Source organism: Meleagris gallopavo, chromosome 10 (genome assembly GCF_000146605.3).
Source record: "Meleagris gallopavo isolate NT-WF06-2002-E0010 breed Aviagen turkey brand Nicholas breeding stock chromosome 10, Turkey_5.1, whole genome shotgun sequence".
NCBI classification, from domain to species: Eukaryota; Metazoa; Chordata; class Aves; order Galliformes; family Phasianidae; genus Meleagris; species Meleagris gallopavo.
The window spans coordinates 25,754,575-25,781,375 of record NC_015020.2 but is presented as its reverse complement, the minus strand read 5'-3'; the positions used below and the strand labels follow the sequence as shown (position 1 = coordinate 25,781,375).

Below are 26,801 nucleotides of genomic sequence, written 5' to 3'. Positions count from 1 at the left end.
TCAAAGGTATTTTGGATTTTTTTTTTTCTTCATTTATTACAAACAAGAGTTATCCAAAATTTTTGGCTAGCTACCAGCTTTCCTCTCAGGAAAACATGAGACTACTTGCACTGCATTTCCTGGAAACACTCTGTTTCGTCAAACTTTCAGCAGAATGATCTCAGTCTGCATATGGAATTTGAGAACAGATAAAAAATAGAATCATAAAATCACTAAGGTTGGAGAAGACCTCTAAGAATCCCAACCTATCCCCACCTTCCCATGTCCCTCAGTACCACTGAGGCTGCTCAAGTAGCCGTATGGTCCATCCATATTGATTTACTAAGACAAGTGGAGCAGCATTTTGAGAATGGATTCATTCATTGCCTGATGTTCAGTAGACTCTAGATTCTTCTTCCAAACTAACAAAGCTTTTAGGAAATGGACTTTCATTTGAATTACTGTTGATCTCCTCTCAATCAAATGCAAAAACAAAACTGTGCGTAAGGACTGGTAATCATGCAAAGAAAGCTGTAAACTCTGAAATGCCCACCTGACATCAATGACTATGTCTGGGCAGAATAGACCTGGGAGAGGAAAACAAAACCTGCTGGCTCTGTCAAAGTACAGCTCAGATTTTATTTCACTTTTCACTTTTATCTAAGTTATCTAAGCATGCTTTTTTCCCCCTTTTCCATACTATAGACATTGATCTGCCAGGCATTGGTTGTCATCTGCTCTGTCTTTCCCTCTAGGTTTACCGCACTGAATTCATTGCTAAATGGAGGAAGCAAAAACTGGATGTGATTCTTTGTCCTGTACTTGGTCCAGCCTTTAACCATGGCTACGCTGGGAAGCTGTTTGGTAATCTCCATTGAGACATCTCATGGGTGCATCTATGTTATTGTTTGTGGGCAGAGCAGCAGCAAGATGTTAGGTCTCTTGTACATTCCTCAGACTGTGTGTAGTGTCTGCTCTTCTCTCAGAGGAAGTTAGTGCAGGGAATTCTCCACTCAGTGTGTCTCCTCATGTTCCCACTTCATCTGAGCTGCAGATGTTTGGATTATTATGGGCAGCATTTAGTAACACATCAGTCCCAGTAGATACTGGGTGAGCTTCCCCTGTGTCATCTGACCTTCTGAAAGTGCACGTGAGGAGAGCTGCTAGAGTGGTGGCAGTCCTTATCTCAAGACAAGTTCTTTTGAATGTGGCCATCTTATGTTCCCCAAGACTTTGCAAGGAGCAGACATGAGAAGTTGCCTTTCACTTGCAGAAAGAGGCAATTTGATAGCTTCCAGGAAACATCCAGAGTCCTCCATTCCTCTAACTGCAGCTCTCTGCCCTAGAAGTGCCCTGGATGGTGTTACAGGCCTGGATACTAGGATTTTACCCTGAAGTGTGAAAGACAAGTTCAGATTTCGTCTGCCTCAGATTAAATACTCATATCTATCTCTCTCAAAGAAGAGCTAATATCCACCATGCGGCCTCAAACTTCCCCACCAGGAGTCCCATGGTCTCTTTAGGGCCAGCAACTCCAGTCCAAAATTCCTTCAAACTGAATTATCATCTGAAAGTCTTCACTGGCCCAGCACACTTAAATTTTGCCAATTTGCATGTTCTGTGTGATCTTTTCCAGCTGCAACCTCCTACACCAATTTATACAACGTCTTAAACTTCCCTGCTGGAGTGGTGCCAGTCAGCACAGTCACAAGAGCTGATGAAGAAGAACTGAAGCATTACCGAGGGCACTACGAGGACCCTTGGGATAAGAGACTGAAAGAGGTGAGCAGAGAAAGTCTTAGCAGAAGGCCATGACAATATGCACCCCTGGCATATTGTCTTTTCTCCATCTTATGATGACATCTGTCTCCTTGTATATCTTTCTTCCACTTTCTGTACTGTCAAAAGATGGCACTGCCCACAGTGTGCTCTGACTCAACACCACACTTAATTTTTGCAGGCTGTGGAAGGAGCCGTGGGACTGCCTGTGGCTGTACAATGTGTGGCTTTGCCATGGCAGGAGGAGCTGTGCCTTCGGTTCATGAAGGAGGTTGAGAACGTTTCCCATGGCATGAGGAGAAATGAGTGATTTCTCAGGATCTGCTTTGCTTATGTTGACCTTTAATACCCTGCTCATCACTCCGTCACCTTCTACCCAATGTGCAACACAGATAGCAATCTGCAGACTCCAAATTCCATTTCAGTAAAATGGCAATAAATGCTGCTTGAAAGCAGTTGGTAAAATCGATTCCCTGTCCAAACTTCCTCTTTCATTAAAGTGAGATAAAACCTTGATCTAGTGCCTGGCAACCCTGCCCATAGCAGGGAGTTGGAACTGGATGATCTCTGAGGTCCCTTCCAACGCAAGCCACTCTTTGGTTCTATGAGAAAACTAGAAGAAAGGCAAGAGAGTTCGTTTGGACCAAAGGAGTCTGAAAACCATAGTGAAACAGTATTTGGTGTATAATATAAGACTGAAGAGCTGATTACCTCTGTATTTTATTTCCAACAGTGGCAGTAGCAGATGTTTAAGGGAGAATATAACCTGGCAGGATTCTCTCTTTGGCTGTGCCATTAGTTGACAAAAGGTTGCAGTTAGCCCATCAGTAACTGGCCATCAATAAGTTAATAACTAGGTTCAGCCTCTTCTTGATCTCTTATGTTCTTCTGGTCTCCACACCATCCAATGGGAGGGAGCTCAACCGTTTAATTGAGCAGCAAGGAGTGGAAAGCTTTGTTATCACTGTTGGAGCACATGCCGTCTGAAATAGTAAATAATTTGCCTTCAGTCCTGTTCCCATTGTTTTTTCCAGTTAAGCAATAGGAAAAGAAGGTTGCTATTTTGTTTGTCTTTTCATTGCCTATAATCACTTAAGGGAAACCTGAGTTCAAACGTTTCTATGGCTCAGTTCTGGTATTTCCAGCTTCACTGTGTAAAGTGAAAATTGTATGCTGTCCTTGACCTAGCCATTGCACTCCAGGTTTCCTGTTCCTCCTGTGTCCAGCACAACATCCTGGCTGTAGGCTTTGCTTTGATTATTCAGGAGAATTTTAATAAAGACTTATATCTGCTTATTTTTCTTCATTCTGCAGGGTAAACTTTGTCTTGTTGCAATACTGGGAGCGCATGAAGCTCCCCAGAAGAACTGGTACCAGCAGGACATACATACATTGTTAGGACAGGTCACTGTTCTCTTACAGTATCTGACATAGATAGGACTGCCTGGTTTAACAGAATGTGACAGAAGATATTAGAGACGTGATGGCCAATGCTCAAGTGAGGAAGTAACTAAAAGCAAGTGTCCAGAAATGGGTGAAATTAGCAGCAATTAGGACTAATCCACCTTTCACTTTGAAACAGCTGTTTCAACTCTCCAAGCATGGTTCCAAACTGCTCTTCCCCCACCTCCATTACTGTTCTTCTCTGCATTCAGCTCATCTGGCTTCCTCCTCTTGTCTGCATGCCCAGGGATGAGACACTGAAAAGCAAACTTCTTGCAGTAAATGTTGTGCCCAGCCATGGAGCAGCTGGGAACAGCCTCATCGTTCTCCATCACGCTGTTGAGATCATTTGATTGATTGAGATGTGTCTGAGATCATTTTTCAGTAGGATCAGACCTGTGCATGATGGCATGATGGAGGACATAGGAATGCTGTGGACAAATGTCTGCATTACCTTGGTTGACAGCAGCTGTATAGCTGGAGGAGTTGTGAGTAGGATCCATACTACCTATTTACAGTAATGGGAGGTTTCTGACAGGATGTTTCACGTTGGTTAGTGCTGTTCTGCAACTGCTGATAGATTTTGACTGGAATTAAAGCATGTGTTTTGATGAAAATCTTATGATTCCAATAAATATTCCAGGCTGAAATGAGTCACTAACTGGAGAGTTCCCAGAAAATATTTATTCAGCCCTCTTGAGTCAAACGGAACAATTCTAGAGGAGACCAGCCCATTTCATTATGACTTCAGCAGCTTCTGAAATATCTTTAAAGTTGTTTCAGGGCAACATAGTCAACATATTTTGTTTTGGAAAAGTACAGCAGAATGTATGGATACAAAAATCTTGAATATGGGATACAGTCCTCAGGGTTAATTCTTTGTCTTTTTGATCAAAATGGATTCTAAGCTGATCTGAACTTAAAAAAAAAAAAAAAAAGAAGACAAAAATTACCAAATTGGAGGGAGGATTGTTTATGTAAAGGTTCTAATGAAAACCAGCCTGCTTGAGAGCTGCAGGTGTTGGGTGGAGGTTAATGACAGTAAGCTGGTGTTGTCTTGCTTCTTGAAGCAGAAATGATACACCCCTGCTGGGAACAGGAGCAGACTGCCTGGGTTGGTCTGCTGCCTTTTTCTGTGTGAGGCACTGTGAAGGATGTCTGCAGAAATAGGAGAAGCGATAACAGTGCTGTCTGTCTCAGGGGTCAGATGAGCACCAAAGGATAGGGATTCTTCCATTTCTTTTTTGGCTCTGTCCCATGACCCTCTTAAGTGTACTTCCTCTTATTCTCCCTGCATTGCTCAACATTTGAAAGCCCCACATGCAACCAGGTAAGCATTTTTATTTCTATCCCCAGCACCAGGATAACAGCAAAAAGAGGAAACCACTGAATGGACAGCAAAGAAAATAAATTGGGTGATTATTTCAAAACTTCTCTCTTCTATGTCACCAACACCAAGCATGATAGGCAGTGTATCATTTATAAAATAATTATAGATCTATCTGGAGTCTTTGTGCTGGGACTGGATCAGCTTTGCCTCTTATAAGCTGATGAACCTGGAACTGTACTTTGAATTAGGAGAATGTCCAAAAAGGAGGCAGGTAGATGCCCTTGAAGGGTCAGTATCTATGATTGGACATTATAATGGTGTCTCAGCATTGAAGCTCCTGTTAAAGCTTAGGGAAGAGGCTTAGCAGTAAGTGACGCACAAACCTGTAGTATTACCTGGCAACCCATGGAAGCACAGTCACAACTACTTTGACGTTGTGACCTTAGGCCTGGATTGAGTGGAGTGATAACATCATTGCAAAAGTGCTGCGCTTGGCCTTGACTGTTTATCTTCATGAATAAACTCTGAACTGTGAGTTCAGAGGCAGACTAACTCCTCTGCTAGGGACTTGAGATTTGATCTGGGACATTCCCTGCCTCATTTTTCCCACAAGGCCAGAGGTCTCTTTCTCATCAGGTTTCCAAGCAACGCTTGATCCCCTTTCCCTTTGAATCCACATACAGCTCAGCCTATCTGCCTCTATGTAGCTGCTCCTCTCCTTGTTAGGGACTCTCATTTCATCTGGTTTTTGGAGTGCCTCAGCGGCCCAAAGGTCTACTCAGAAGGTGCAGAACAAGTTTGGATTTTGAAACCATCCCATCCCTCTGTATGGATTCAACCTTCATTCCCCTTCGGTTGCTTTTTGCTGCCTATGTTCCCACTGCAGGCTGTGGTGGAAGAGCTATGCCTCCACTTTACAAGGGAGGTGAAAGCGTTTGTCCATTGATAGGAAAAGGGCTTCCTCAGCAGCATCCGGCCATCTGGAAGTGCAGCTGTTCTCACTAATAAAACTGCCCTTTGAAACACCGAGTTGGTTTGGACACAGCTGGCTTTGTCTCTGTTAAACATTTGCAGTGTCTAAAGGGCAGGATCAGAGCACGGGACCCTGAGCGTGAGTGGATGTGAGAACCCAATGCTCTGATGCCTCTCAGCAAGAGGAATAAACTCCCACATCCGCTCAGCCCAGTGCAGGGGTTGTGTCACTGCCACGTGCAAAGAGCACACCTCTTCCTTAGGAAGCCTTTGCACAAATCCCAAGAGGTTGGGAGCGGGTTTGGGTATTCACAGAATCATAGAATCATTATGGTTGGAAAAGACCGCTAAGATCATCCAGTCCAACCATCGACCCATCACCAGCATGCCCACTAAGCAAGGGTGCCACTGAAAAGGAGCACAGTAGATAACCAGCTTAGTTTGTTACAGCTTGGTTAATTGCTGTCCACTCCAACCTGTTTTTCAGAGGATGCCAAAGTTGATGTTTTCCACAGGGGCTGATGTTTGCTAAGTTCTTGCCTTCATCTCAGATCATGGAGATGCTCTTGTGGCCTTGTAGCAAGAGGTGTCCGTGCTACTCTCAGCCACTGGCTGTCTCAATGCCTGTTGGGAATATTTTGCTTCTGGGCTGCAATCATGTGGGACTCACCACAATATCTGTGTGCTCATTCATGACATGGACCCACTTGTTCTGGTGCACGCAGGCATTGTGGCAGTGCTGAGCCCTGTCTCACAGGATGAGAGCACCAGGGGAAGCTCATGTTGGATATTAGGAAAAACTTATTTTCTAAAAGTGTGGTGATGCTTTGGCACAGCTGCCCAGGGAAGTGATGGAGTCTCTGTCCCTGGAAGTGTTCAAGAAATGTGGGGATGTGGTACCAAGGGACATGGGCATGGTGGGGTGGGGCTGGACTGGGTGATCTTACTGTTGTTTTTTTTTTTTCCAACCTCAGTGATTCTGTGATTCTTTGATAGGGCTCCTGAAGCAGCCTTAGACAGCTATGGGAGTAGGATGGGTTTAAAGATCTTGGTGGATGGGTAAGTACCCCACAAACATGCATCCTCTCATCATACCATCCTCATCTCTGTGCAGGGAAATCTTGTGCTTTCAAACTGTTTTTTTTTTTCCTCCTTTCATTGTCTTCCTAGGCTATGCAGGAAACAGGAGCCAAGCTATTTCCTTGCTTCTTTTGTTCAGCAGATCCGACAGCTCTTCCTCCCCAGCAGAGAACTTCCTGCAACGCAGACAGCCTGCATACACCCGATACAGCCAGGGTTCACTAGCTCTGCATGCTTAACCTGTTGCACTTTTCGGTCAATCATTCTCCACTTCATGCCCCAATGAAGGCAACTCTGCAGAGGTCAGCTTTGGGTTTATAAACTATTTGCTGAGCCACAGCAGTGGTGCTGGGAGGAGGAACTGATCTGGGGGGACAGGGAAGCACTCCCACCTGTCTTGCTTCTCATTCTCAACCCATCCTCAAAGACCAGAGAGTCGCACAAAGTGATGAGACAGCTCCTGCCAGAGACAGAGCTGGCTCCTGCTGCTGCCCTTGCCCTTCTCTGTGGTTCGGCAGCAGCTGTAGTGGTCTGGAAATGGCTGAGCAAAAGGCACATCCAGAAGAAGATGGAAGAGGCTCGGAGGACGCGGGATGAAGGTGTGAAGAAAATGGCAAAAGCTGTCCAACAGTTCAGGGAGCAGGTAACCCATCCTCGTAAGGAGCTAAGACCCACTGGGGTGTCTGCTCATGTTCTTCAGCTCCTCCTCCTAGCTCACCTCTCCATAGCTTTTATAATAATGATCCCAGGGGAGATGTGCTGGCAGCCTTCAGCAAGGGCTGCCCTGGGAGGAAGGGAGATCACTTCTTCTGAAGCTGGATGAGCTGGATGAGATGTGGTGAAAGCTTACAGCCGGGGAGATGCGAATTACACTTGGAAGAGGTTTCGGACAAAGGTGACAAAGCCTTTGAAGATCTAGAGGATTTGAACCAATGAAGGTCATTACCAATGAAGGTGATCACCACTTGGTCCAAACCCTTAAATCCTTAGGGGTATGAAAATGTCTCTTGCCTATATGGTAGAAGCAAAAACTCTTCTTGAATCTAAGGTAACACATCTGTCCACACGCCAATATCCTTGGTTGTAAAACCTGGGTTCTTAGTAGCCCCTGGAGAGTCTTCAAAAGAAATTTTACCAGGGTTGCCAGCAAATAAGGCCTCTCAGACTGCCCAGAAAATTTGACCCAACTTAACTAATGAAACACAGGACACTCAGTGTCATTTGTGAGCAACCAGGAGATGACAAGTGTGTGAATGAGACAGGCACACACCCAGCCAGCATGAATGCAGCCCTGAATTCTGCAGTACTTATTTCTAACACCCTTCATTCCTGCAACTGTTTCCTTCTCCACGTGTTCCAGGTCAATCAACTCAACATTTACAGCAGTAATATTATAATAATAATAATATCTGGAGATAAAGCATCCCAGCTACAAGTATGTATTTTAAAAACTTTCTTCTTCATCTTTCTGTTGCAGGTCCCCAGTGACAAGACAGATGCCATCCTGTCCCTGCCCCTGCTGGAACTTGCTGGGAGGTTGCAGGAAGGGTCTCTGTCCCCCAGGACTGTCCTTTATACTTACATACAGAAGGTGAGTGCCTATTTGCATCCTGAAGGGCAAATTGCTTATGTTATCCGTGCTGTGATGTATGGGATGGTGACTTGCTAGAACTGCTGATTATGGCATGTCTTTAATATAGCAGATACCAGAATAAAGATACAGAAGGACAGGGATATCTCTGTTTAGTGGGTCATACCCATCACCAAATAACCCTTTCAGATGGTTTGAGCCCTTTCAGATGTTCTGGGGAGGGGGTTACCATTCAAACCAAGCTTCTCACTTTGAAGATCCAGATAGCTACTGGATGCAGCCACGTCATTTCATTGCTCTTAACTAACACCTCTTCCTCCGTCTGTCTGGAAAAGGCCCTGGAAGTGACCCAGCAGACAAACTGCGTGCAGTATTTCATCCCAGAGTGTGAGGAGCAGCTCCAGGAAATACAACAGCAGAGGGAGAAAGGACTCCTCTATGGCATTCCTGTCAGCATCAAGGATCACATTGGCCACGAGGTGCTTCCCTTAGTGCCCATGAAACATCCCATCATGAGCTGGGCTGGGTGGTGAAGTGGATGAACATGGGAACCTGGCTAGGCTTGGGGCTGTGACTCCACATCTCATTGCTTCTGCAACCCAGGCAGTTAGGAGCTGCTGCTGAGTTCTGATGATTCCTTAGGTGATCAGCTCCACGCTGATTTACCAACACAGCTAAGAGGACTCTGAGCCCAAAATAAGACCCAGACACCAAGGCTAACAGAAAAAGGACCATGCTGTCATTCCCTCCCTGAACATTCAGCAGATGCTTCACCTGGACAGCAGGATTCTGGGTTTGATCCTGAGCAAGTGAACAAAGAATGCCTGCAATGTTGCATCTGTGTCAGGGGAGAGAAATAGCATGAAAAAGAGCAAGGATAGGTTCAGAAGCCTTAACCCTGTGTTTGGCAGCATTGTGCTTATGATAGGAGTGGGAATCCTTGGCCCTTCATGCAAGGGAGTGGATTAGTACACCCTAAAGAGAACACCAGATCTTACTCAGAGGGCAGTGAGGCGCTGGCACAGCTGCCCAAAGAAGGTGCTCAAGGCCAGGCTGGATGGGGCCCTGGGCAGCTTGATTTGCTGGGCGCAATCAGCCCATGGCAGGGGGTGGGAACTGGATAGGCTTTAAGGTTCCTTCCAACCCAACCATGTTCTTGTTCTATGATTATGATATTCCTTCCAAAAAGCAGGGAAATTGTGCTGACACTGTCCATTGTCACCTCTCCTTTCTGCAGGGGCATCTATCAACCTGTGGGCTCGTGAAGTTCCTTGGCACTCCAGAGCAGGAGGACAGTGTCCTAGTCAAGGTTCTGAAGAGACAAGGGGCCATCCCATTCGCTAAGACCAATGTGCCACAATCCCTCTTCAAGTAACATACATCATTAGAAACTTCTCTTTTCTTGAACCTAAAACCCAGCCTGTAGCTCATGGGTTTTAGGGACAGACTTCTCCCTGTCTCCTGAGATGTTCCCAGACAAATCTGACTTCCGTTTGTTGCCAACAATCTCAGTTCAACTGAAAATGGCTTTTCAATAAGATTAAGGGGGAAAAATCCCACCATGGCATAAAAGACATCAAGTGCACTTGTGCATGGGAGGTGGCTTAATGGGAATGAGCCATGTCTGAAGGATTTACAGGGTGGAAGGAGGGGTTGGCTATGCCATGTAAGCCCACTGCAAGGGACAGACAACTGACTCAAAGGGGCTTAGCTGCTCCTTACATTCTACTTGCTGGTTTGCTCCACAGCTATGACTGCAGCAATCTCATTTTTGGCCAGACGCTGAACCCCCTCAACCACCAGAAGACCCCCGGGGGCTCCTCAGGAGGGGAGGGAGCTCTGATTGCAGGGGGAGGCTCCCTCCTGGGCATTGGCTCGGACGTCGGTGGTAGCATCCGTCTTCCATGCAGCTTCTGTGGGCTGTGTGGGCTCAAACCCACAGCCAAAAGGCTCAGGTAGGTGCTGGGGTCTGTTCTTTCCACTCTGCTAGGAGACTCTTAGCTCACACCCACCTTGTGCACCTACCTGCCATGTTCAGGGAGGAGTCAGTAAGCAGATGGGTCTACTGCCTGTTCATGTAGGGTGTCTTTGGTGAGGGAGTGGGAATTCAGACCTGTCTGAGTTTCAGTCCTTAAATCTCTGAAAGCTCCAAAATTGAACAATTTTTATTTAAACAAAGATTTGTTACTGTTTGGGATTTTTTGTTATCATTTTGATCAAGATTTTCTGTTTTACTCAGTTCAAATTTATTCTATTTCAGGACCTGAACTGAAGACTAACAGTGCATTCAGACATGTTGCGAATATTTTTCTTTTACTTGAAATAACAATATACTTTTTTTCTTTTCCTGCAGTCTGTCTGGAATTAGTGGCCCAGTCAATGGGATTGTGTCAGGTATGTGAATTTCAGACTGTTTCTCTCCAGGTGCTGTGAAGAGCAGGGAGAGTGGAATGTGGTAGAAGCTGAGGTTTGCTTCTATCTGTCTGCTTTGTAGGATACTGATCTGGGTTCAAGAAGCCCAGATGCAAATTGCCATGTCTCTCTGGGGTCACCCCAGTGAAGTTATGTCATCTCTGAGATCTTCTGTCATCCTCCAGGCCCGAGGAGGGCTGAGACAGACAAGATTTGTTTGGGGGCCCATCTAGAACATCCCCCCTCATTGCCCAATAGTTCCTTGCATGATGGCACACCGCGTTGTTTACCACAGACATTTTCTCTCATCCCATGCCAGTTCCGTGTGCACTGGGGCCGATAGCAAGGGATGTGGACAGCCTGGCCCTCTGCATGAAGGCACTGCTCTGCGAGGAGATGTTCCGGCTGGATCCCACCGTGCCCCGCATCCCCTTCAGTGAGGAGGTGAGCCTTGTCCTCAAGGGTTCTGCATGCCTCAAGGACCCAGTTATCTTGACAATACTGGTGTGGTTTTTGGTTTATCAGACTGAGACACGCCAGCATGGGAGGAAGGCAGCACCAGACTGGTGTCTCCTTTGTTCCAGGTGTACTCAAGCTCTGCTCCCCTGCGAATCGGATACTACGACACAGATGGTTACTTCCCATTGCCTCCTTGCATGCAGAGGGCAGTGCATGAAACCAAAGAGGCTCTTCAGGCAGCTGGGCACAAGGTGAGCACCGCTATGGGAGCAGAGACGGCTGGGATGGCAAAGGGCTGCCCAGCAGTGTGAGGAGCCCAGGGAGGCTTCTATTCCAGAGGCCTACAATTATATCCATAGTCAGGCCATGGAAATTATTCACGTCCTCAGGCTGCCACATGATCTTATGTTTTGATGCAGCTGGTGCTCTTTTCTCCACTTCACATTCACCATGTCATGACTGAACTGTTTTTGAAGACGTTTTTTGCTGATGGAGGCCATGCTTGGTTGGATGTGTTGTAAGTAGAAGTATTCCCCATGCCCATGAACACAACTCACAGCAAAACTAGCTCTTTTCACACCCCAAACAGGAGATAGTCAGCTTTCTGAGAAAGAGCCCACAGCTTCTCTGACATGATCCCCTCCTTTTGTCATCTTTCAGTACAGGAAATATTGTAGATCCAAGCTTAAAACCCCAGGTGAATTTCTGCAGGATCCCAAGGCTTGGGAAGAAGATGCTGGCTCTGATTCTTAAACCTCTGGTGAGTTCCTGGCTTCATTCTCAAAGCTGAGTGGTGTCAGCAAGCTTTGAGATCCTTGAAAGTGGGATGGTACTGGCATTCACCTCCAACTAGGAACACTGGCACTTCAGGCCAAGGCACATGCTGTGATTTGGGAAGGTCTTTTCCAGGATTCTCCTGGGGTTTATCCAGTGCAAAGGAAAACGAGAACAAGACCAGCTAAGAGCTGTGAAAGAACAGCGCAGAGCCCACAGCAAGTGGTTCTCCAAATGCTAGATCTAGTGGTGCCAGATTTCCTACAAATCCATGCGTTGGGATACTGTGGCAGGGGGAGTCAGATTTGAAGCTCTATCCCTAGGTTGGAAGCAAAGCAAAACAAGAGCCACGTGGAGCCTTTTTAAGCAGTGTCACACCCCTCCTCAAGGGCTGAGGCAGGGCAGCAGTGGTTGTTGGCTGGGAGGTGCTGCACCCCACCTCACGTCCCTAACAGCAGCTCTTTTCCTTTCCAGTTTCCCCGCATGGCCGACTATCTGAACGCCTTGTGTGGCATGAGGTAGGACAGCATCCTCTGCAGGAATGTCTGTGGAAATGAACTTTACCTTCTCTGTCTGCAGTGAGGTGGAGGGTGCTGGGTTCACAACAGGTTTTGAATCACTTTCTTCAGGACCTGTCCTGCCCTGGATGCTTCAGATTTCAGGAGCTTGTTTCCCCACTCCTCTGGTGTTACACTGTCCCTAGCGTTACCAAAGGATTAGGGGACTTGGGTAGGAAGAGAAATCTTCCACACATTTGTTGTTTAACTGTATGGCCAAATGCCAAAGGAAACTTTGGAGAAATCGGGCAAGATACATTACTTTATGTAATTGCTAAGATCACTGAGGGTTATCAACCTGAAGAATTGTTTGAGCACTTTCTCTTCCTCACCAAAATGCTTTAAAATGGCTATAAAAAGTTGCTGTGATTTCCACTCACAGGTCAGTGAAGGAGATGTGGGATCATCAGCATCAAATAGAGGTATGTTTTGAGGATTGTGCTCTCCAGCATCATGTTACGAGTTGAGGCTTAAGGGCAAATTCCAGGTTTGTGGAGGTGTCAGTATTTAAGAAAGTGGGGTGCTGGGAAGAAGACAGAAAGAAAGGCACAAAAGAGAGCTGAGAATGGCATAGCTGGGACTTTCGGATCAAGCCAGTCAAGACTTCACTGGCTGCACAATGGTCAATGCCCAAATGCCAATGCTCAGTTGTCCCAGTGCAGTAGGGCCAGCTAAGGAGCGACCTTTCCAATTCCTGTCCATATTTTGTCCATGTGCTGTGGGGACAGATGCTTATACACTGGATTTTAGTGCTGTCTCCCTTTGGGGACATCAGCACTAAGAGACTGCAAGAGCTGGTTCCACACAGTGGGACTTCAGGACTGGGTCAGTAGTGACCTCTATCTGCTGTGGCAGCACTGTGACCCAGAAAGGGTTCCTCCGCCATGCATACTCCAAAGAAACTGAAATGGTCCTGGCATGTCTCCCATTTCCTCCCACAGGTGTACCGCTCTGAGTTCATCACCCAATGGAAGGAACTGCAGCTGGATGTCATGCTGTGCCCTGTGCTGGGGCCAGCCTTCACCATAGGGTTCCCTGGGAAACTACTCTGTAAGTGAGCTTTGGCCTCCCTTGGGGGGAAGAACTGGCCTTGTAACAGGACTGGGACTTGTGGATGATCGGCCCTAATTAATCTCATCTCCAAGCAGTAGCTGCTTCTCAGAGCCTTCAAAGAACGTGGATATAATTGAAGGAACATGAGCCCATGGCCACATATGTTGGCTGTTTTTCTTCTTTCAGCTGCCATCTCCTCTACAATGCTGTACAACGTCCTCGACTTCCCCGCTGGGGTCGTACCTGTCAGCACAGTGACAAAGGCTGATGAGGAAGAGCTGAAGCTCTACAGAGGATGCTGTAATGACCTCTGGGACAGGATGCTGAAGCAGGTATGTGACACAGGAAGTGCTGGATGTTCAGAGTGATGGTGTCACCAAAAACAGCAGCTCCTAAACGTCCCCTCACCACCTGTGTCCCCACTGCAGGCTGTGGAAGGAGCCGTGGGACTGCCCGTGGCCGTGCAATGTGTGGCATTGCCGTGGCAGGAGGAACTGTGCCTCCGGTTCATGAAAGAGGTGGAGACCCTCAGCCGAGCAAAGAGAGCAGCGTAGCCCCTCCAATCCCACCTCAGCAGGGTGGGAAGGGGACAGCTCTGCGTCACTTCTCCCTTTCGCAATCTGAAGGGCTTAGAATTACAGTAAGGAGGGAAGGAAGAAAGAAAAGCTATTTCCTACCACTCTTCTTGCTGACGAGCACAGATCCTGTTAAAGGACACAGCCGTTTCCTCAGTAGCCATTACAAGGGCTGTAAGTCTGCCTTCTTATCCTGTCTTGGCTGAGACATTGCTGGACTTGCCTCTAAATAGCCAACCAGCTGAGGTAAAGACCAAGAAATCACCATAAAACCTGCAGCACTTCATCACTTCATCACACTGATGAAGACTTCACAGCACCAGACTTCTTTGTTAAAGGGAATCTTGCCTGCATCACAGTCTTCCTTTGAAGAAAAATGATAATACCCAAAGATTCCACCTGGACACTGCAGCTTCACAACACACCTGTCCCCCATTCCTCTGCTTCTCGTTCACCTTTTCCCCCTCTTTGCACCAGTGGCTGAAAACAGTCACTGTTGCTGCAGTAAGAACTATGCAGCATTCCCCACCAGCACACTGTGCAGTCACACCAACACTTGTCTTATCAGAGATGTCACGCAGACAGCAGGACTGGCTTATGCTGAGCTCAAATGATCAACAATCCATGAACTGCATCTTCCTGAAAAGATGGATATGGATAGGCGGTCACTTTCATTTCCATCTACGCAGCCTCTTGCAAGAAGCAGGGCAAGGATAAGGGAAAAGGATTCCAAAACTCCATAGTGTTTTCTTGCTGGTAGAGCATGCAACTATGTGGCTAACAGCCCTGCATGGAACACATCCGTGTCTATCTATTACTGTACCACTATTCTGCCCACAAAAATAAAAATGTTATAATAAACTTGAGTAACCCTCCACTGATGGATACAATCATACGAGTGCAGCTATTACCCAAAATCATACACTTTCCCACTGGCCATTATGCAGCATCCAGCACATGTGGCAATGCTCGCACCCCTCTCAGCCTCTCTGCCTGTCTGTGGGAGATGGCAACACATCCCTCTCTACAGCACTGAGCTCTTTCTACCAGCAGATCTCAAGCATCATGAGCATATTTCCAACCTCAGCAGAGGAACATTCTTCAGGTCCTCTTCTTTCAGGATCTTAAGCTGCTTTTTCTAAAAGCAGACAGGAGAGTAGAGACCTGGAGAAAGCCAGAGATCCATCTCCAGCTAGTATTTATTATCCTGAACCTGTTCACATAAGATGAAAACAATTTAGCCCATCTGAGACATTTAAAAAGAAAATAAATATCCTTTAAATATGCTCTCCCTGGACATTCAGGGTATTTCATGATAGCCAGCAATGGGGAAACAACGTAAGTTCCAAACGTGATGGCCCAGAGAAGTGCAGTGAGGAAAGCTAAGCTGCCCCAAGCCCAGATCTGCCATCCCTTATGCTCGGCGTAACTTGCAGAAATACAGTGGCCCAAAGTTGGCTGTGAGGTGAGGAAGAACGAGCTCCCCCAGTCGGCAACCTGAGAAGAAACAAAACGTGTCCTGGAAGAGCATCCTGAAGTGGCTCAGGTCCTCAACGTGGACAGTGATGTTGAATTGGGTTTCTGCAATGTCTATCGCTCTCTCGACCACGTGTTCATTCTGCAGCTGAGAGAGGGAGCACGTGGAGTACACCACCTCTCCTTCTGGTTTGGCAGCAAGGATCCCGGCCCTATGGACAAGATAGAACAAACACACCATCAGGGGAGGAAGAGGAAAGTATGGGACAACAGCACCGTAATAAGGAAGCCAGCAAATAACCCATATGAGGTGGGGAGAGCTCTTGACTAGGCACGGGTAAGTAAGAAGAGGTTTCAGTGCTCGCACATACAGCAACAAAACAGCTTCAAGCTCACTCACATCAGTAGCTGCAACTGCAGCATTGGCAACATCTGGCGCTCCTTGGTTCTCATTTTGTGGAAGATGTTGTTTTCCTCCTCCATGACAGAGTGCCTGTCTGTTGTGCAGGGCACATCCACAAGGACCTGCAGCAGCACAGATCCTACATCAGCTCTGGGCCCTGGTCTGTCTCAGAAATCCCCCCGCACCACCTCACCCAATACTTCCACCACACCAGGCAGACAAATGCAGCCCTCTGTACCTTGCCTAGCTTATGCCACCAGACAAAAGTACAACTCAGGGCCCAGGGTACAGCCAGAGGAAATATTAATCTATATCTGGCTTAGTTTTAGCTCTTGTTCAGCATATCAAGCTATGCAAAACTATACAATTACACTGTTGGGTAAGCTGCTGTCCTCCTCTGAAACAGAAAGAAACTAAACTAGATGTGAGGTGCTGGCACAGGCTGAGGTGTGGATGCCCCATCCCTGGAGGTACCCCAGGTCAGATGGGGCCCTGGGCTGCCTGAGCTGGTGGGGGTAACCAGTCCACAGCAGGGACTGGAACTGGATGGGCTTTAAGGTCCCTTTTAACCCAACCATTCTATGGTTCCTTTCACTGGTTTCCAATCATTCACCTTATGAAAAGTTCCACCTTGCAGCTCCCCCCAGTTTCTTCCATCATGCGATGTAATGCTCACAGTCTCCCTGATTTCCTTGGGAATGTAGCTATTGAGAATGTGGTATAACCTCTTTGTTCGGGAAAAGGAGACATCATTGGCTGCCAGATGCCCTGAGGTGAGAGATGAGAAACAGCATGCTGAGAAATTCACTCTGGAAAGAAAAACAACAACACACTAACTCCTATAAGCAGAAAAGATGAACAGAGAGGCACCATCATGTACCCCACACTCTCTCCATCTCAGCTTTGCTAACAGAATAGGGCTGAGGAACAACTCCTCCACTTACCACAAGCCCCAGTCTGCAGCAGTGCCAGTGTCTTGCCACCTGGAGCTGCACAGAGGTCCAGGACGAGGTCATCCAGCTGCACATTGAGGGCCAAAACGGGCAGGAGGGATGCTGCATCCATGAGATAGTAGCTGAGGATCCCAAGAGAGTCTGGCCTGGAAACCACCATTTTGCATATAGAAAGCAAGGGAAAAAAATACAATTGGAAACTAAGAAGAGCATGGCCAAAAGGAGCTGGTGCTAACAGCCTGACACGGGTACAGCAGAAATGCTGTCACGGCTTGAAGCAGTGATGGAGCACCTGGTGGGAAGGCAGGGCCAACGCGGGGAGTGACCAGAAGGGGTGGAGCCAGGATCCAGCCCTTCCCAGACCTCATTTAAGGGTTGGCAGTAGAGGTGAGGGTATCTCTCTGGAGAACATCTAAGGGTAAGAAGTTTTTTTTTCCTTTGTTTCTGTGTCCATGGCTGCTGTATTTGGGTTTGTTCTCATTTGCTGCAGCCTAGGATTGTACCACCCCACTACTATCGCCACCCCACCCCACTACTATCGCTGTGCTTTCTATCACATTATAGATTACAGCATTACAACTACCAATGTTGGTTTGTAGCAGGAACAGTTATAGAAGCAAAGACTCATGGAATCACAGCACGGCTAGGTTGGAAGCGGCCTTATGGACGGATCAGTCAGCTCCAACCCCTACCATAAGCTGGGTGGTCCCCCACCAGCTCTGACTGCCTAGGGCCCCATCCAACCCAGCCTTGGGCACCTCCAGATATGGGGCAGTCAATAACGCATTACCAGAAGCCTGACTGGGTGGCTACAGCCAACACCATTAATGTCAACTAAAATGTTTTTTTGTTGGTTGTTTTGCCAAATGTGCCTGTGTAACTATGGTTAACAGTGGAGCGAAGGAAGCAGGAGAACCATCTCACCACGCAGGACGGAAGCGTGAGATGTCGCCCCTGGGGAAGGTGTAGCACTTGATGTTGGAACTGACAGAGGCATGAAGCAGCGGCGACGTCTCTGTTGGCACCATCGTCCCATCTCCACCAGACCCTTCCAGGGAAGTCTTCCTCCTCTCCGCTTCTACATCCGCACTCTCTTGCCAACACCGCGCCCTTCTGGCAGCTTCAGAAACGAAATCGGTGGCGCTGAGCAGCTCCAGCTGCTGGGCAATCAGGTCGGCAGGGGCGAAGTTGTTGAGCAGGGCTCCGTACTTCTGCTCGCACAGCATTGCGGCGCGCACGGCCGGCCAGCGCTCCTGCAGCTGCAGGCTGTAAGTGGTGTCAAAGTGGTGCAGTGCCAGGCGTGTGGCCGGGATGCGCGGGGAGGTGGTGGCCTTTGGAGAGAGACATCCAAGGGGTGAAGGGGCTGGGAGCCCAAAACTCGGAGCATTTAGGAGGGGAAAGGCAGGAGGGCTCAGGGAGAGGGGTATGGGGTGTAACCTGGGATAAAAGTGGTGACGGGTGCAGGAGGGTGCAATGAGAGCCGCGATGGGTGTAATGGGGAGAGGGAAAAGGGTGCAGAAGTAACAGAGCTGGGGGTGGGGTAAAGAGGACGAAATGGGGACAGAAAAAGGAGGTGCGATGGGAGAGGCACAGCGACGGATCGAAGAAAACAAGCGCGGAGCTCCCCCCCTTCTCACCCACTTCTTCTTGTAGAGGTACCGCCGAGGCACCGGGCTCAGCCCCAGCACAGGACCTTTCCGCAGCAGCATCGCCGCCCTCCCGCTCCGTGCCGCCATGGCCGCGCTCAGCAGCGCCTTCCGGGGCGGGACCGGAGCTCCCAGCCCTCCCTCGGGTTCGAGGCTGCCGAGGGAACGTGGTAACCGGAGCCGGCCTGATGCGGACCTCACAGCTGTACGAATAGAGCTGTTTGGAGCCGTTAGGGACTGAGCTTGAGAACCCCCAGCGAAAGGATCGCATCGCTGCTACTGCTGCACTAATAGTAGCCGCATTTAAAAGGTGACCAAGCCATTTTGCTTGGTCAAAGAGCTGAGGAAGTATTTGCTGCCCAAGGAAACAGCCCTGTAGTATTCCTTTGTTAAACCTCCTGCCCTGAAGCAGAATGGCAGAGCCTGAACTGATAGGTTACACTTTATGATCCCTCGGGCCCCTCCTGTCTCTGGATGTTCTGTGATTTGAGAATTCAATCTCACTGCACCACAGCCCCAGGGCAGCAGAAGGGGCTGGTGCTTACAGCGGTACTACAGCAGCGGTGCCCCAGAGCACCACCACTGTGCCCACCTGCAGCCCCATGGACAGTTGCTCTGGGCCACAACACACAGGTGACAATAACAGTCTTCTCCAACCTCTGCTAGCAATAAGGGCAGCTGAAGGCTTTCCTCTGAAGGCATATTAAACAGGAATGGCATGACTTCATAGCTCACAGGGGTGAAGTGTTATAGGAATCATAATTGCCTCCCTTCACTTCCTCTGGGTAGCAATGTCTCTGGAAAGACCAATCTAGTCACAACTCACTGAATGAACAGCATCAGTCATAAGTTCAGCGGTGTCTGCTGCTCCAACAGGTGAGTTCTTACCAGTGGGATGGCACCAGCCATCAGGAGTGCACAGAAAGGACATTCCTACAAGGGAGAAAAAGTCTCTCCTGGCTACAAGCAGGTGGGGTGGGCTTTGAGCCTCACTACTTTCATTATAACTCCATACCAGTATAAATGAGCACTACAAGGACTATGAAATAAACTGAGAGCATTTGCACAGGAACTTTAAATGTTTAATATGGAAAATTACAGAACATTCACGTAGTTTTTGTGTAGCTGCACATCTTCAATGAGAACAGACACAGTGACATTCTGGTGCTCAGTCACTGCCAAGAAGCCACTTTGTACTTCACACTGGCAATAAACAGGCAGAAGCAGTACTGTGAACCGACGAGGCTCTTCTGATGGACTGTAGAATCAGATGGACAATCACTCCTGCATTCACTTCAGCTTACTGAAGAGTTTGTGTGCAACCTGAAAAGGAGACAAAGTGCTCAGTGACTGATAGTTCTCCCAGTACAAAAGGGCTGGGAACCATCACAGCTTTACCACCAGGCTCTTGGCTCTCCAGGTCACCATGGCCCTATCTGCTCTCCTTATTTTTTTGCAGCAAGTTAATTCAAGCAAACTAACTAGATTTCTTACAAAGCTTTCAAGCTTGAAAAGGTAAGTCATGGAAAAGACCTCTAAGATCACCCAGTCCAACCCCAACCCACCCCATCATGCCCACTGCCCACGTCCCTCAGTGCCACATCTGCACAGTCCTGGGACACCTCCAGGGACGGTGATCCCACCACCTCCCTGAGCAGCTGTGCCAGCACATCACAGCTTTTTCTGTGAATAAATTTTTCCAAATACCCCACCTGCACTCCCCTGGTACAGCTTAAGGCCATTATCTCTTATCCTATCGCAGTTATCTGGGAGAAGACGTTGACCTCCACCTCCTTCCAGGGAGAAAAGCATTAAGTCCACAGTTCTTAAGAGCTCCTTCCACGACTCAGCAGCAACCCATTCTCACACCCGGACTGCCTTTATGCTCAGGAGCACAGCCGGAAGCCTTTCAGCTCCCAGCACCGTTGAGATGTACCACGCAGCAGCGCTGCACTTACGCAGTGGTCCCGAGCGTGCAGAAAGTCGAAGAGCTCCTCCGTGCACTGCTCCTCTGTGTGGGACCGAGAGGACACCCTCGCATCGCACAGCTCCAGACGCTCCCGCGCCTTCACGCACTTCTCCGTCTGCTCACAGTGCTCCCTGATGGTGGTGAGGGGGTCCTGCGGGCACGCCATAAGCGCAGAGAGCCCGAAGGGCGGCGGTTTACCTCAGATTTCATCGTCTTAAAGGCCCGGATGGCAGCCGGGGCCCGCAGCCCGAGCCCGCCGCATGCTCCCCGGCCCTCCACCCCGCTCCCCGACTCACCACCAGCTCCTCCTCCTCTTCCTCCTGCGGACAAAGCAAAGCACAGACGTTATCGTCCGCCCTGACACCGGGGCCTCGTCCCGGCTCGCAGCGCGCTCCCCGCACTCCGCCCCACCCGGCTCCGCTCACCTCGGGCTCCCCGGCGTGAACAACGGTATCTCGCAGACCCATGGCGGTACGAGAGGACTAACCAGGGTCACCCGCTGGAAGTGCCACTCTCCGCTCCGGAAGCGGAAGTGAGCCAAAAGAGGTTTCAGATCTTTTCCCGCCCTTAGCGCTTCCCCTCCCAACATGGCCGCACCCCTGACCTCCTCAACATGGCTGCCAGCTTTCTGTTTTCCCCCCCCCCCCCAATTTATCTCCAGAAATCACAACACTGTAACCGGACGTGTTTCGCCCTCACTGCAGCACTCTATCTGCTGGTTCACCCTCGCTACGCCGGCCTGCTCGGTTCTAGAGCGAGAAAGGGGAATCCCTTTGCCACCTTCTCAAGATGGCCGCCAGCTCTTCCTCCCCAACCCCCCCACAATGGCGGTGGAAGCAGGGAGGCGGGGCTCGCCCCTCCCAAGATGGCGGCGCCGAGGGACGCGACGTTGGCAGAGGGGCCGCGCAGCCTGCAAGCGCTGAGCGCGGCGGCCGTGAGCCGCAGCATGGCGGCCCTGGAGCCCGACGTGTGGGGTAAGGCGCGGGGCGGCGGCGGCGCGGGGTGCTGGGTGCGGGACCTGCCCGCACGCTGCCGCCGTCTCCTTCTCGCTCTCCGCAGCGCTACCCGGACACCTCCTGCGGGGGCTCCTGCCGCTGCTCTCCGTGTTCCGTCTGGAGCGAGCCGAGGCTGCTGCGCGGAGAGCAGGGTAAGGGGGGTGGGGGACGAGGAGACGGGTCTAGGGGGTTCTCTTAACCCTGGAGGGATGCACCCCCAAACCTGGAGGGAGGTAACTCCAAGCCTAGAGGGATCACAGCCCCCCAAACCCGGAGGGAAGGGATGCACTCCAAACTGAAGGGATCCCAGCTCAATGGGAGAGAAGCCCAACCAAGGGGGACGCTCCAGGCAGGAGCACTAGGCATTAATTTGATTCACCTTAAGCCTTTACCTCATCGCACTCTGAGGGATGAATTTAGAAGATATTCCTCATCCCAGTCTGACCCTGCATCCCCCCCACTTCCATTGCCTGCCCGTGTCTGTGGGAGCACTGAGCAGGACTTCTAGCTGGGGAAGAAGGGCTGAGAGCACCTGGTTTCATTTTTCAGGACTGTCTACGCAGCCCATCTGGCGCAAACTGTGGGATGACGTGATGAAAACCAGGCCCCCCAACTCAGAGGTGAGGAAACTGCGTTGACACCCAGGTTCTGGTTTTACTCAAGCATGCCATGTTTGCTGAGCACTGCTGACACACGTGTTTGTAGAGCTTGGGATCAAGGCACGGCTCTTGTGTAAGAATAATTATGGGAAATAAGCATCTACTGTGAGAAATGAACTGTACACAGCCTTGCTATCACTTGCAGTAAGTGTGCTGAAAGAATAAACTCTGTCTTTGCAGATGCAGGTTTTAGGGGAACAGAAGGTAAAAAGTGTATGGGGCTGCTGAATCACTGCCTGAACCTCTGATTAATCACCTGAGGCGAGCAATGAGTCAGCCGTGGGAGCACAGGTGAAGGCAAATCACCTGTGCTGTTGGAAGGGGTGGAGCCTGGCTCCACCTCTCCTAGACCCATTTAAGAGCTGACTACCAGTGAGGAAGGATCTCTCCTGGAGATCTGCTCCACCAGTCTATTTTGCGAGCCAAGGATAGGGTGAGGATAGGGTCACCAAATTACCCATGGCCTCTTGGGACGAAAATTCCTGATGGTGTGTTCTTTACTTGGCAGAAATGTGATTTAGCTTTGGTTTTGAACTATTGAATATGTATAAAATAGACCAGAGCAGGATGAAAAGATAACAGTGGGAGCAGCACCGTATTTTGAACAAATACTTAGAGGAAGGATGTTGAGAATTAGGAAGCTAGTTGTGCTAGCTGTAGCTTTGTTGGATACTGCGTTTACCTGCATAATAATTTGATTCAAAGAGAGTGAGAAAGGTGGTGGCTGACTTTTTGTTAACACGGCCCTGTTGTGTAGTTTTTATCCTGGTTGACTCTAAGGTGATTTAATTGCAGAATATACCCTGCTGGAGGAAGAAGTTCTTTGAAACATTCTTCTCAAACGTTCTTCATGGTGTCTTGGATGTTTCCTCCGACTGGCGTCTCAACGACCATCATTTCTCACCACTGCTCCACAGCTCACCTCACGTTAGCCAGCTTACTCTGTGCAACATGCTGCAGGGTGCGGTGGAGCTCGCTGCAGAGCACAACCAAAAAGTTCTTGAGAACCTGGCTGGCTCATTGCGGATCCTGAAGTTCCAGCACCTCCTCTCCTCTGACCAGTCCATCAGGCGCTCACTGGTTTTACTCCTTCACCGGCTGATTCACCATGGCTCTGTTAGCCACGTGTCCATGTGTGCCTGGCCTGTGCCTGACACGCTTCTTCTTGTTCTCATTTTGAGCATGAGTGCTGGGTTTTGGCGGTCAGGAAATGCTCTTACATATCACTGCAGCCCGTGTGGTCTTTGCAGTGAGGAGGGCGATGCTCAAAGCCAGAAGTCAACACAAGAGCAATCTGAGAAGGGCTGCTGCAGTGAGAGGGAGTGGAGTGATGGTGAGCACCAGGAGTCCCCTAGAGCTCTGGAGAAGGCCGATATGCAAGCAGAGGTGAACGGATCGGTGGCTGGCACTGGCCAGAACACTGCCCTCTCTGGACTGAACTGTTGTTCTTCGGAGAACCAAGCCTGTGAGGAGGCAAACATCAAGGTGTCCTGTGACCACATGAGCAGACAAGGAGGGTCTTCTTACTTCTCAGAACAGCTGTCCCATCGCTCTGTTCTTCGAAAGTCACGCAGACGGATGAAATCTGCAGTAGGGAAGAAACGCCGCTGCCTCAGACGAAGCAGGGGGCTTTGTGCTGACCTGGATGACCTGTATGATTTTGTTTTTACTGTTGCTAGAGAGGACAGCTCAGTGTCAGTTGACCAAAACACTGTAACAGAGGGAGAAAACACTGATAACTGGACTAGTTCCTCCACAGGATCTCCGTGCTGTGGCCACGCTGGCTGTAAAAGAAGAGGATCCACTGGGATCTTCTCTCTAAAAGCTGCTCATCGCTTCCGAAGTGTGTCCACGCTGGAACTGTTCTCCATTCCTTTGACTGGTGACACGTGTCGGACTCTGAGTAACCTGCTAAGTTCCTGGGTGTCTTTAGAAAACCTGGTTCTGTCTTACAATGGTTAGTGGTGTGAACAGGATGTTTCCTTTCAGCTGTGATTTGGTCTGACTTACTGATTTATTTTTTTATTGAAACAAGCATTGTAAGAGTATTGATTCCTGATCTTGAGAATGGCATTAGTAGAGATGTTCAATGAGAGTGAGGACTTGCTCGAGTGCTAGAAGACAGTCAGGAATACAAGAGGAATCTTTATGTGTGAAATGGTGCTGATATGAAAACATGCAGCTGCAAAAGCACAGCACATCAGGGGTGGAGAAAGGAGATGTAATGGAAACCCAGAAGGATCACAAGGACAGATGGGGTGGCCCAGAGACAGAATGGGTGGCAAACCAAACTCTGGTCAGGTCCTGGCTCCTCCTCCTTCTTTGTGGGGAGCTGTGGCAGGGCCTGAGCCTGCAGGTTTCTCCAGGAATGTTCAAAGGAATCTGCTGAGCATTTTTCCATGTGGATGCACAAACCCATTTGGGTGAGTGACAGGATGAATGACTGATAATGGACAGTGGTGATGTGCAGAGAATGAAGCATAGGAAGCTCTGTGGGTATTGAATTGGGGAAAATGGGCCTGTGATAATTCTGTACGTCTGTTGGTCTGGACACAAATCTGTCACTTACTGGTTTTGCATCTTTAAGTGTTGATCTTTGCAAAAGACCAAAGCAAAACACTTAAAAGTCAAACGCGAACTGCATAATTCTGTATCCTCAAAGATATTATGGTCCATTCTTGCAATATGGATTTCTCCCTTTATTTGATTCAATGAAAGGCTCTTGGATTAATTTTTACTAGCGGAAGGAAATAGAATTACAGAATGGCCTGGGTTGAAAAGGCCTATAATGATAATCTAATTTCAACCCCCTTGAATATACTCAATTTTGGTCTTTCATCCTTGCATCCTGTCCTGTAACCATGTGGAACATATACAGAGTGACAAAGTTCAGGTGAAACATAATTCTTTTTATTCTGACCAGTCTGATTTCTGAGTATGCCTGGAATAGAGCATTATACAGTTGTAAAGAATTTCTTTGGCAGTGCCAGGTCCCAGGAGAACTGGATGTTTGCATGCTCCTCTGCGTTTCAGCAAGTATTTATACAAAGACAAATGCTAGCAAGAGAGGACGGGCCTGATCTATCTGAAAACAGCCTACAGCCTTGTGCTGAAAGACTGTCCAGAGAGGGAGAAGGAAAGAATTAGACTCCATCTCCTCTGTATAGTCAGTCCTGTAACTTAAGCATGTATGGATAGAGTACCTAGGAGGAACCTGTGAATTTAGCCTTTGCATTCATTGCTTGGCACTGGGCTGAAAGTTCCACTGTTGATATAGCTCCAGCTGCATATGCACCGGTGTTTGTACAGACACGTCTAACTCCTTTCTCTACAAATGCTGTTCCAGGCCTGGGTGCTAACATCTTCTGCATCCTCTCGGGGCTCCGGGCCCTCTCCCAACACTCAGACTGCTGCCTCCGTGTGCTGCGTGTGAGCGACGTCTTTTCCCACATGCCCTGCATGGAGCTTGTTCGCTGCATCCTGAGTGTCTTTCCTCGGCTCCACACACTCTCAGTCAGCTTTGACCTCAAAAGCCAACTGGAGGGAAACAGGCCAGAGGGGAATCCAAGCTGCGGTGATGCAGAAATCCCAGGTAGGAAACTGATTCTGAGCAATGAGTGGGATGTGGCACGTAAATGAGAGCTGAACTCTGCACTGTCACAGTGGCATGTAATTAGTGATTACAGCCTCCCCTTTCTGATTGAGATGGTGATGCACCGTCATTCCTAGTCTATGATGTACTCCTTTGGAGCCGGAGTCTTTGACAAAGCATCTTACTGCTGCACACCAACCTGATACAGCATAAGGCTGGGACTAAACTGCTAGCCACGACTGTCCATGCAGCCCACAGGAAATGTACCCACCAGGTCTTTAAATTGTTTAGGAGCGTCTGCTCTTCCTACCAACCTAAATGATAAAAGGGCACACAGATTTTTGGTTGCTGCAGGACCTAGCTTGCTGAAGACAGGTATACTAGACCAATCTCTTTCATTGTTTTTTTTTTCTTCTTCTTGTCTTAGAGTGCTGCCTGGAGCAGCTGGAGATCCGATTCCCCAGGGAACCTCTGCACACCGCATTCCTGCTGCCAGTGCTTAAGGCATCAAAGTCCCTTCAGCAGTTGTCCCTTGACAGTGCCACACTGCCTTCGTCTCTAGAGCTTGGGCTCCTTTTGCAGGCACTCAAAGGTACTCTGCTAACGTGTAGGTAGTATCACTGTGATACATGGAATAACTTCCTTGCTGCCATCTCCCATCCCTGGTGTATCACTGCTTGTTTGTCAGTTAGCTTGGACTCTGTCAGTGTCTGATTTAGTTAGCCCTCGCTGGCAGTTCTGCTGTGCCCAGCTTTAGTTTGGCAGTGTTTCCACTGCGCAAGCTGCTGGGGCACATCTGCCAGCAGTCCTTAGTTGCTCAGGTACCTGAACCTCCTGCATCTAAACTCTGAGCTCTTGCCACATCCACGTCTTTTTAGTTTGGAACCAGCTTGGGTGGGTCTGTTCTTTCAGTGCGGAAATCCTTGGAATTACCTGAAAAAAGAAAATGGGTGCCAGCCATCCCCATTTCTCTGTTGAACATGTGGATGATTCTGCACAACAGGATGGTTTCTTTTTAATTATCCACAATCCAGTAGTTTATCCACGGTACAGTACAGTTTCTGGGTGTTAGCTGTTAGTTACATCAGTTGTTTTTTGGTGTTT

General features: G+C 48.8%; 5 protein-coding genes across 7 annotated transcripts in view; 2 read left to right on the top strand and 3 right to left on the bottom strand.

Annotated features, from left to right (window-relative positions):
- LOC104912460 (DNA repair and recombination protein RAD54-like) overlaps positions 1 to 821 on the bottom strand; it is a 7,248-nt gene extending 6,427 nt beyond the window's left edge. The window contains exon 1 of the mRNA XM_010716161.3: positions 680 to 821. Within this exon, the coding sequence (XP_010714463.2) occupies positions 680 to 821 (142 nt within the window). The remainder of the gene's footprint in view (positions 1 to 679) is intronic.
- On the top strand, positions 7 to 14,286 carry LOC100550655 (vitamin D3 hydroxylase-associated protein-like). Its single transcript, XM_010716158.3, has 17 exons — positions 7 to 843; positions 1,616 to 1,761; positions 1,940 to 7,226; positions 8,061 to 8,174; positions 8,510 to 8,653; positions 9,412 to 9,545; positions 9,923 to 10,129; positions 10,528 to 10,568; positions 10,906 to 11,030; positions 11,171 to 11,296; positions 11,465 to 11,562; positions 11,706 to 11,805; positions 12,294 to 12,337; positions 12,759 to 12,798; positions 13,318 to 13,426; positions 13,616 to 13,761; positions 13,858 to 14,286. The coding sequence occupies exons 3-17, from the start codon at positions 7,032 to 7,034 to the stop codon at positions 13,981 to 13,983; spliced, it is 1,749 nt and encodes a 582-aa protein (XP_010714460.1). The 5' UTR covers positions 7 to 843; positions 1,616 to 1,761; positions 1,940 to 7,031; the 3' UTR covers positions 13,984 to 14,286.
- An 879-nt stretch (positions 14,287 to 15,165) lies between these two features.
- NSUN4 (NOP2/Sun RNA methyltransferase 4) lies at positions 15,166 to 19,328 on the bottom strand. Of its 3 annotated transcripts, none has more exons than XM_010716159.3 (6): positions 18,478 to 19,328; positions 17,761 to 18,167; positions 16,828 to 16,982; positions 16,497 to 16,651; positions 15,881 to 16,005; positions 15,166 to 15,692 (listed from the first exon to the last, which is right to left on the bottom strand). In XM_010716159.3, the coding sequence occupies exons 1-6, from the start codon at positions 18,751 to 18,753 to the stop codon at positions 15,419 to 15,421; spliced, it is 1,392 nt and encodes a 463-aa protein (XP_010714461.1). In that variant the 5' UTR covers positions 18,754 to 19,328; the 3' UTR covers positions 15,166 to 15,418. The 3 variants fall into 3 exon arrangements, with proteins under 3 accessions (XP_010714461.1, XP_019474344.1, XP_010714462.1); XM_019618799.2 differs by having other exon boundaries at positions 17,761 to 18,102; positions 18,478 to 18,608; XM_010716160.3 differs by having other exon boundaries at positions 18,474 to 18,606.
- Positions 19,329 to 19,542: 214 nt separating this feature from the next.
- LOC100548098 (cytochrome b-c1 complex subunit 6, mitochondrial) lies at positions 19,543 to 20,976 on the bottom strand. The gene is made up of 4 exons (XM_003208805.4): positions 20,877 to 20,976; positions 20,748 to 20,771; positions 20,441 to 20,602; positions 19,543 to 19,805 (listed from the first exon to the last, which is right to left on the bottom strand). The coding sequence occupies exons 1-4, from the start codon at positions 20,916 to 20,918 to the stop codon at positions 19,773 to 19,775; spliced, it is 261 nt and encodes an 86-aa protein (XP_003208853.1). The 5' UTR covers positions 20,919 to 20,976; the 3' UTR covers positions 19,543 to 19,772.
- Positions 20,977 to 21,044: 68 nt separating this feature from the next.
- LOC104909268 (leucine-rich repeat-containing protein 41-like) lies at positions 21,045 to 26,795 on the top strand. Its single transcript, XM_010716157.2, has 6 exons — positions 21,045 to 21,425; positions 21,511 to 21,598; positions 21,997 to 22,066; positions 22,901 to 24,062; positions 25,452 to 25,697; positions 26,125 to 26,795. Exons 1-6 carry the CDS (start codon positions 21,065 to 21,067, stop codon positions 26,310 to 26,312), a joined length of 2,115 nt encoding a protein of 704 aa, XP_010714459.2. The 5' UTR covers positions 21,045 to 21,064; the 3' UTR covers positions 26,313 to 26,795.
- The last annotated feature ends 6 nt before the right edge of the window (positions 26,796 to 26,801 follow it).